The 10,443-nt window shown below is 43.6% G+C and overlaps 1 protein-coding gene across 8 annotated transcripts in view; it reads right to left on the bottom strand.

Annotated features, from left to right (window-relative positions):
- DNM1L (dynamin 1-like) overlaps positions 1–9,696 on the bottom strand; it is a 74,999-nt gene extending 65,303 nt beyond the window's left edge. For 3 of the 8 annotated variants that reach the window (XM_006874760.1, XM_006874758.1, XM_006874762.1), the window contains exon 1: positions 9,525–9,626. In XM_006874760.1, coding sequence (XP_006874822.1) covers positions 9,525–9,626 — 102 coding nt within the window. Of the gene's footprint in view, positions 1–9,524 lie in introns of all 8 variants that reach the window. The other 5 variants (XM_006874757.1, XM_006874759.1, XM_006874764.1 and 2 more) reach the window with 5 other exon arrangements.
- Between the last annotated feature and the right edge of the window lie 747 nt (positions 9,697–10,443).

The raw sequence follows: 10,443 nt of genomic DNA, 5'->3' as shown, positions 1-10,443 counted from the left end.
CCATACTAAAGGGGGGTGGGGGGAGGGGGAGTCTTTGCTGGTTACCGGGATGTAGGAGGTGTGATGAGGGGAGGGAGGGAAGGTGGAACACAGGGTAGGGAATAGACACAGGATAGTTTGGGTGCTAGGGAGGGAGGCAATACATGGGAAGGGGGAAGGGAATGGAAGAACAAAGCGGATGGGAAAACAATTAGGCAGGATTGAATGGGCTAAGTGGGACAAAGGTAAATAATGATGTATGCACAACCTTGGAACAACAAGGCTCTGGGATACAGGGATTGAGACATAGTTGGAATGGGCAACAGGCGGGGAAATAATGTTAAGATGCTTGGCTGTCTTTTGAATCTTGGTTTCCCTGGTACACCAGTATAAAACACACACTGGAGGGGGAGAGAAAGGAATAGCCAGAAATATCACCATAGAAAGCTTGTTAAGTCTGTCTCCTGCCTATAACTGACGGATTACCAAAAATGGGGCTACAACGTGCCCAGTGAAGGAGGCTTCCTGCGGAGCCTCTGCATTACATAGGACCATAGGTGGAATCCTGAACCCCATCCAGAATCTTCTGAGGTGAGAAATTTCCACTGGAAAGGACAAGCAGACCAGCCTGGAGTGGCAAGAAGAACAGAAGATACTTCTATAAAGAAAGACCAACAGGAAAAATACAAAACAATAACCACAGTCCGACTGATCACTACAAGAACAAGCAAATTGCTTGCCCAGGAGACATCAAGGCAAGTGGTCGGGTCTCCTCAGGGCAAACCCCCTTCCAAGACTCAGACTCAATGAGACTCAATGGGAATACACGAGCAGACACTTGCTCTGACTAGTGACCACGCTGGTCACCGATAAGGGGAAGTGAAGAAAAATCAGCAATGAAGATGCGAGTAAAGCCCTCCACATTCAATAGACTCCAGTGAACCCGGGTGGAAACCTGGTTGCCCAGAAGTATGGCAAGACCTGGGGACTCTTGGACCCAGAGACAGTGACATAGCCTCAGAGGACTAGAGTGGAGGGTGAAGCGTCCAGCTGATGAGAGGGTATAAGCATAAGAACACCCACACTTGCAGATAAAACCCACTTGACCTGGCTTCAATGACTGGATGATCAGAGCTCAACCAGAAGAAGAGGAAAAAAAAGAGTAATCTGATACAATTTGATGAGCATGACCTACACCTATGGATGCAGTCGCTCAAAAGAGGGAACAAATCCTTATAGCGAGGATCATTCCCACCCCCTCCATACACAGAATAGACAGGGATGGGCAACTTGGAGATTGGCTACCCAAAATGGGGGGGGAGGGGGCGGGCTACAAAGGCAAGAAGCAACTGGCTTACAAGTTTTCAAGAGGGAGTCTAGATCCAGAGGGTGTGGAAGAAGGTAGAACCTCCACTGACTAGTAGCCTATCTGTCTGGGCGGGGCTGATAAAAGGAGATGGCGATAGGTCTCTTGTGGCACAGTAGTGAATAGTTGCTATCAGGACTGACTGTGAGGATTAGAAATGTAAAGGTAGACGTTTTACAGCAAAAGAAGGGGAGTGGTTGACTTTGCAGTCCAGGAGCGGAGGTCCCTGGGACAATTAAGGGAGAACAGCGGAGTGTGGGACTCTACCCAGAGAAACAGTAACACCAGAGTTGGAGAGCCGGAGCGGCAGGGGACTCTAGACCCAGAGAGGGAGAGGAGCTGTGTGCTGTCGACCAGGGAGCAGGCTTGCAGTGTATACCCTCTGGCTGGCTGAGGATGTATGGAGGGGATTGCAACCATGGCAATGAAATGATATACGACAGGATGAATGTAACGCTAATGTTCTCCCATGTAAACTATCACATAATTCACAATAAAACATTTTGTTTTTAAATCACTGGTTTACTTTAAAAAATGGTGAATTTTATGTTATATGAATATATCTCAATTTTAAGTGCTAAAAATTTAATAATTGATATGCAAGTTTATCACTTAAAAGTCAAGATGCTTTTCTTTATTTGTTGTTGTTGTTAAGTGTCAGTGAGTGAATCCCAACTCAAAGCGACCCAGTACAGAGTTTCCAAAGAGTGACTGGTGAGTTTGAACTGCTGACCTTGTGGTTCAAACTGACCTTGCAGTCCTGCACTTATCCTACAGCATCACACCAGGTCTCCTAATTTTCTTTATACATGTGTCTAAATTACTTCCTTGTGTGAGCTGAAATCACTGACATGAAAGGCAAAATGGATAGTACAGATAGAGACTCAAGTTAATGACACATGTGTTGGAATTTCTGTACTAGGTGCTGCTGGTTTGGGTTACATTCCTGGAAGGTTCCTCCTTCCAATTCTCAATTTAAGAAATTGTGATTAAACTTCTCAAGCTGGGTCACAAAAAATGTTAAGTCTTATCTCTTCCACCTGCAAAGTACACCATGATCCTAAAAGTATCAACCTTCTCTCTCCCCATTCTGTTCTTTCCACTCAGCTAGAGAAAAGGGAAAGCTGCCACAGAAAGGAAAACTACTTATTTAAAAAGTGTGATCAATAGCTTTAAACATGATTCCCTCTCCTCAACTCCTTCAGCTCTCTAGCTCTCAAAAAATATTTGGGAAATGTAAATTAAAATCTAAAACATTTAAGGGCCAACAAAGGTTACTTGAGAGTTGATATTTTGGAACTAAGAATGTCATCAAGTTCAACATGGTACTGGAAAGTGGTAGGACCTTAGAATCCACTTTCTTGAGCTATTTCTGTTTCCCCAGTATTGTGAATTTTAAAAGTCAAAGATCCACTAACATATTTTCAAATTAGGATCTGTGAGCCATCCATCTGTATCAGAATCTCCTGTGATGCCAGGCACATATGAGATTCATAAAATCAAAATTTCTTGGAATGGGGGTTCAGGAAACTTTTTTCCCCTTTAAGAAACTTATTTTTAAAGAAACTGTTATACACAGTCAGTCTTGAAAATCATTGTTCTAAAAAGTTCAACAAGTTAGGACCTGAAGTCATATTAAAATAAAGTCTGGTATGGCACTGCAGGATAATACACTGGACCACAGGGTTGGTCTGAACCACAAGGTCAGCACTTCAAACCTTACCAGCCACTCATCTGATATCCTATACGGGGTGCTTTGAGTCAGAACCGACTCGAAGGCACTTAACAAGAATGTATAAGGAGGGAGGGTCAGTGGCTCAATACAGTGAACACTGGACTGCAAACCACAAGGTCACTAGTTCAAGTCCACCAGTCACTTCACAGTAGGAAGATGAGGCTTTATGATTCCACAAAGATCTAAAACCTCAGAAATGCTGTACAGGGTAGGAACCTGCTCCATAGCACTTAACAGCAACAATGTATGAAAAGGAAGAGACTACACCTGTGTTAAGGAGCTCTGGTAGCGAATCCGACTGCAAACCTCAGGGTCAGCAGTTGGAAACTACCAGCTGTTCCGCAGGAGAAAGACAAGGCTTTCTGCTCCCGTAAAGATTTACAGCCTTGGAAACCCTGTACAGGGTCGCTATGAGTCGGAACCGACTCCACGGCACATAACAACAACACCACCTGTGTTATAAAGACATGATGCCTGTCAATGAGTAGTTTACTACTCAGAACTGAACATCGACCACTTGTATCTAGAACTCCCTCATTATACATCATTCCATTAATAGAAATGTGAGGAATGTCTTGTATATATGAATGTTACACAACATTAAAGACTAAAAATAGCATACATCCATTTCTCACTTATCAACATGGTTGGTTAGGTTCCAAAGACTAGGTCTTTATGCAAAAATCTTGTAAAACTTCAGTGACCCAATTTGCAAAATACAAAACTTAGTGACCCAATACTCCTCAGGCTCCAGGAATCCTTAGGTATCAGCCTCCTGGGGCTGTTCCCTCCCCTTGCAATACCATCAGCAACTTACTGGTCTCTGCACCCCGTGACTTGTGTACTTCCACCGGGCAAGTAGGCATGTGTCCTTTCAAATACAAACAGGTGGGTCAGAATTCACAATCAAAATGGGACCCCCTCCTACCTTAACCACAAAAAAATTCTTGCTGTCCATGAAACACCCACCCACCTCCTAAATCTACCCGTTAGCTCTAAGGCCCCAAGCTTATAAACAATGGATCTCGGAGTCTGCTGTGAAGGGTTCACCAGATGTCTGCACCACTCTGCCATCATTTTACAGACTTCAGGACCAAAGCTGCTCTACTTGGACGGTGGGGCAATTGTAGCCTAAGGGACATACTAGGATGCAGTGAAGAGCATGCATGCAGGTTAATGGCCTGAGGATCCCCGCCCCCTCCACTCACAGCACATACATACAGCCTTCTCTTTTAAGTTTATTCACATCCAAGACTACAGAGACTGGTGGGACAGGAGGAATCAAAGACTTGAGATTCAGGGGAAAGGTACTCTCTCTCAACCGCACAAGTCTTTACTTGGCTTTAAGGTGATTTAAGTAGAACTGTTTACTATTTTCGTCAATGTGAAATGTCAGATGATCAGCCAGTCAGTAAGTGAGCAGTGTATATGACAAAGGCGTGGTGTGCTAACACTCAAGTAGATGAGATTTTTTAAAACATATTATGAGAAAATTTGAGAGGGAAAAAGGGCATTGCTTCTATTCTTATTTATTTCTCCTGTAGCTGAAGAATAAGGAAATAAATTTCAGCTAATAAGGACTTGGATGTAATTGTTGTTAATTGCCATCAAATTCATTCAGACTCATAGCAACACATATAAGGTTACCGCAGCGCAGCTGGAGAATCTGAACCACCGAATTTGCAGTTCAAACCAATCTTGCAGTCCAGTGTATTATCCCACAGCGTCACACCACGACTCCTGCATGTAATTGCTGTTGTTGTTGTTAGGTACCATCAAGTTGGTACCAACTCATAGTGACCTGATGCACAGCAGAATGAAACACTGCCCGATCCTGGGCCAACCTCACTATCATTGCCATGTTTGAGCCCATTGATGCTGCCACTTTGCCAATCCCTCTCGCTGGGGGATGGGGGTGGGATCTTCCTCTTTTTCTCTGACCCTCCACCTTACCAAGCATGATATCCTTCTCCAGTGACTGGTCCCTCCTGACAACATGTCCAAAGTATAAGACACCAAGTTTGGCCATCCTGGCCTCCAAGGAACACTCTGGCTGCACTTCTTCCAAGACAGATCTGTTGGTTCTTTTGACAGCCCATGGCATTTTCAATATTCTCCTCCAACACCATAACTCAAAAGCATCAATTCTTCTATGGTCTTCCTTATTCACTGTCCAGCTTTTGCAAGCATATGAGGTTATTTAAAATACAATGGCTTGGGTCAGGCGCACCCTTAGTCTTCAAGCTGACATCTTTGCTCTTCAATGCTTTAAAAAGGTCTTGTGCAGATTTGTCTAATGCAATAAGTCGTTTGATTTCTTGACTGCTGCTTCCATGAGTCTTGATAGTTGATCCAAGAAGAATGAAGTCCTTGACAACTTCAATTTTTTCTCCGTTGATAAAATTGTTGTTTATTGGTCCAGTGGTGAGGATTTTCATTTTCTTTACATTGAGACACATTGAAGATCAAAGAGCAAAGCCTTCAGTATGGATTGCGTCTCAATGCATGTAATTACCCACTATTAAATCAAGTCTAGGAGGTCTGGTAGTATAGTGGTAACAAATTGGGCTGCAAACCTTAAGATCATCAGTTTGAAACCGTGGGAGAAAGATCAGGCTTTCTACTTCCGTAAATATTTACAGCCTTGGAAACCCTGGATAGGGTCGCTATGACTTGGAACCGACTCCATGGCATATCACTACCAAAATCAAGTTTAAAAGCAGATACTTTCTGAGTAATTTCAAGCACCAACATGCACATACTGTCACAAGTACAGTTTTTGCTAGCACCTGTTAATAGCTTTCAGAATGGTAGGGCTTTACTTTTCTACCCTAAAAATCAGATGCCATCACTAAAAAGCAACGAGAGGGAATAGTGGAAATACAGAACTTTCAAATGGCAAGGAAGTTAAGTACAATTCAATATAAAACAGACTGTTTCAAACATGGAAAAAAATTAATTTCAAAGTAACCTCAAAGAAATTTAATATCAAAATAAAAAAAGAGGACTATCAGAAAGACTGAGTAAACATTAACACAATAGAAAAGAAAAGCCACAAACAAAATGAACTCAGCACAGAATATTATGTGGAACAAAGAAATTAGCAGCACCACACACAAACACACAAAAACCATATAGCAAAATAAGAGCAATCAATTCATATCTATTGATAATTACACTGAATGTAAATGGATTAAATGCACCAGTCAAAAGAGAGAGCAGAATGGATAAGAAAAGAGAATCCTTCAATATGCTACCCACTAGAGATATCAAAAAGATGGGGACAGCCTGGATGCCCATCAACAGCAAGAATGGTTAAAAAATCTTTGGTTCATAAACACAATGGACTACACTGAAGAATAACAAAATCTGCAAAACACCTTACAACAAAGATGAACCTGAAAGACATTATGCTGAGTGACATTAGTCAATCACGAAAGGGCAAGTATTGTATGAGGTCAATGTTATAAAATTAAGAAAAAGTTTTCTTGATAAAAGAAACAATCTATGATGGTTATGGTGTATGGGGAGGAGGCAGAGATTGTTCACAGGCTAGAGGATAGAAACATGTTAACATGGTTGACAGAGCCGTCACTATACAACAAGAGTGAGGTTAGCAGAGGAAAGCGCAGGCAGCAGGAGACACAGAAAAGAATGCAAGAGTGAATTAAAGTGAATACAGGACAATACCGTAAACTGTTGGTACAGGGAGGGGATTGCAATTATTATAATGAAGCAAAGTATATGATTTATTGACTGTAAAACTGATGATCTGTAAACCTTCACTCAATTCACAATAAAAAGTTTAAAAAAAAAAAAAATCTGTTGCCATCAAGTCAATTCCAACTCAAGGCAAACCCACATGTGTTCTGAGAGTTTTCAATGGCTGATTTTTCAGAGGTAAATCACTAGGCCTTTCTTCCAAGGTGCCCCTAGATGTCCCTGAAACATTTGCACTAATTAGGGACTTTCTACCTAGTCCTCCACCCCTAATTTTGCTAACAGGTTTACTGAAATAAACTCTAGTTTGTGTAAGTAAATCCTTATTTTAAACTACTTATGTTGACATAGCTATGATTCTTTTACTGTTTCAAGATAAAAAGCTGAGAATCTCTTCAACAAACATGGAAAGTTTTTGAAAGAGCCATGTACAGCCAGTAAACACTCTCAAATTACTACTAAAGATTTAATTTATATTATCTCTTCTATTCACAAAAACACATTAATTTTTTATGACAAAAGTCCCAGTGTCTTAAAATACTATCTTGTTACATCGTCCAATATCCATTCATTCAGAATATTTATGGAGCACCATGTGGCCTGTGGATACACCAGACTACAAAGCCATTTGAACTGCAAGGTCGGTGGTTCAAGCTCACCAGCTACTCCTTGGAAACCCTATACAGGATCACTATGGGCCAGTATCGACTCAACAGCACTCAACAACAACAACTACACGGCCCAGACTATATTCTAGGGAACAAGAACATGGTAATCAACAAAATATACTTAAAATAAGTACTGCTTTTAATAGATTATGCTTGATAATTCTGAGTCTCCAAATAGCACTATAAATATTATAAATATTATTGTTGTTAAGTGGCATTGAATTAGTTTCGACTCATATTAGTGTTTCTGAGAAGCAGCTGGTGAGTTTGAACTGCCGACCTTGCAATTCAAATCAACCGTGTAGTGGAGTGTTTATCCTACAGTGACACGCCAGGGCTCCACTACAAATATAAAGTGCTACAAATATTACTGGGGACTATGCAGCTAGGACTGAGCAGGTTCCATAGCAATTTTAAAGCAAATGAAGGATGCTTGTTCCTGAAAAAAAAAATTCTACTGCCTTAGCTACTTATTTTAAAGTACCGGATATATGTAGTTCCCAGTTGTTTAGCTAAACGCTATACAGTATTTTGAACCCATTAAAAGTTCCTTCTCATAATATTTATATTCCACTTTAATTTTGTAGCAAGATGTAGCAATACGTCTTGTTGAAAATAATAAAAGAAACCATCTGCTGTCCAGCGGATTCCAACTCATAGTATAGCGGGCCTACAAGGCAGAGTGAAACTATCCCGTAGTCTTTCCAAGGCTATAAAACTTTAGAGACGCAAACCGGCACATCTTTCTCCCTCAGACCGGCTGGTGGGTTCAAATCGCCAATATTCTGATTAGCAGCTGAGCACTTAATCACTGTTCCACCAGAGATCTTCCAAAAGAAAATAAATGAATGCACTTAAAATAGATACACTATTCTCGAAAACGTCTTTCTCAATATAAAAGTATTATGATTCCGCTTCAACACAGAAATGCAGGAAAGAAAATGAAACGTAAATGTCTCCACCGTCTAGATATAAACAATCTATTTCCTCAACATTTCTGCATATAAAAAATTATGTGTATCTATGGAACCCAACTTGAAAACGCCAGCAAACAGATGCCCAATTTAGGTCACGATCACAAAACTGTAGAAGATAAAAAACACAGCCTTCGCAAAAAAAAAAAAAAAAAAAAGGGATAATCCTTCCTACATAACGCTTATTGCACTATTTTTAAACTGCTTCAGCTTCTCCAAACCTGGAGCGCTACACCGCAGGAAAAGTCAGCCCCAACCCAGCGGCTTCAAAACGGACTTTCACAGGCCCGCCAAGACAAACCAAATTAAACCAAAACCCACTGCCAAGTCGATTCTGATTCGTCGTGACCCCTACAGGTCAGAACATAACTGCCCCATAGCGTTTCCAAGGCTGTAAGTGGCACTATAGGATATAATAAACACTGGGTTCCTAACCACAAGGTTGGCGGTTCAAACCCCACCAGCCGCTCATTGAAAACCCTCTGAAGGGTCGCTATGAGTCAGAACAGACTCCATGGCACTTAACAGTTTTTATGGAAACAAACTGCCACACCTGTCTCCCACAGAGTAGTTGTGAGGTTCGAACCACTAACTTTCAGTTCGCGCACAAGCGCTTTAACCGCTGCACTACCAGGGTTCCTCGGGGAAGGCAAGGCCGGTAGGGTTGGAAATGGCACCCCAACACTATGAAACCAAGATGGAACTAGCCAGCCCACCGAGAGCCCAGGGCGACCCCGCGTGCACCCCGCGTCCCCCAGGTGCCCTTGGAAGCAGCGGCCCGCAAAGAGAGCCGCGCCCGGTCCCCACGGACTCCAGTTCCGCCCTCCGACCCGTCCTTCCCGAGGCCCGCCCCCGAGGCTCGCGGGGCCCGCCGCGCCGGCTCCGCCCCTGGTATCCCGGCCGAACCCCGAGCTCTCGGTGCTAAGCGGGCGGCTGCAGCAGGGCCTGAAGGGCCTCGGGACCACTAGCAGCACACTGCAGGCAAAGGCCTCAAAAGCTGAGCCGGGAGCGAACGCTGCCACGGTCTGCACCAGGCCCGCGTCCCAGGCTCTGGCCTCGGCAAAGCCAGCCTCGTCTCTCACCTGCGTTCCCACCACTACGATCTGAGGCAGCTGGATGATGTCGGCGCCCACAGTGTTGAAGACGTCCTGGAGCTTGTTAATGACAGGAATCAGCGCCTCCATGACTCCCAAGGAGACAGGACCCCCCACCCGGCCGGCAGCGGCAATGAATGGGGACGGGGCCCAGAGTCCACCTCCTCTCCTCCGCCTTCTTCTCGGGAGCCGGCACCCATTGGACCAAGCCGCCAGCTACCTACCCCCTCCCGGCAAAACATGCGCCAAGAGGGAGGGAGAAAGAAACTAAGCCTGCCGGGAGTCGTAGTCCTGGCATGAAGGAGTTGGGGTGCCTACGGCTTCCAGAAGGCTCCGCGGCGCGGGCGTATCCCTACGGGGAGGGAGGGGTTCCGCTGGCGGGGATGTGGGAACCGTTGCTATCAAAAGACTGAAGTGAGGCCGCGTCTCTGTCAGAGACCTGTTGTAATTAGCTGCCTGTGGTTAGCAGCCATGGAATTGACCTGCATTCAAAGTAACCCGATGTCAAAACAAAACCTGTTTAAAAAAAAACAAAACAACCTGTTGCTTTGGAGTCAATTCGGAGGGACCCTATAGGACATAGTTTTTCCAAGGCAAGTTCTGGTGGTTCTGTAGGATAAGGACTGGTATGCTAACAGCAAGGTGGGAACTTCAAACCCAACAGCAGCATCTTGAGAGAAAGAAGCGGTTTTCTGCTCCCATAAAGATTTACCACCTCAGAAACCCTATACAGGGTCACTATCAGTCGGAATAAACTCAGTGATTGTGGGTTTGTAATCTTAACTAAAGCCAACTGCCACATCTTTCTCTGATGGTGGGTTTGAATCGTTAACCTTTTGATTAGCTGAGCGCTTGACCACTGTGCCACCAGGGCTGCTTTGACCCCTTGTTGTTGTTAAGTGCTGCA

The sequence above is a fragment of the Chrysochloris asiatica genome, unplaced genomic scaffold, assembly GCF_000296735.1.
Source record: "Chrysochloris asiatica unplaced genomic scaffold, ChrAsi1.0 scaffold00299, whole genome shotgun sequence".
Classification (NCBI taxonomy): Eukaryota; Metazoa; Chordata; class Mammalia; order Afrosoricida; family Chrysochloridae; genus Chrysochloris; species Chrysochloris asiatica.
The sequence above is the reverse complement of the archived record's forward strand: the minus strand, read 5'-3'. Positions and strand labels throughout refer to the sequence as shown.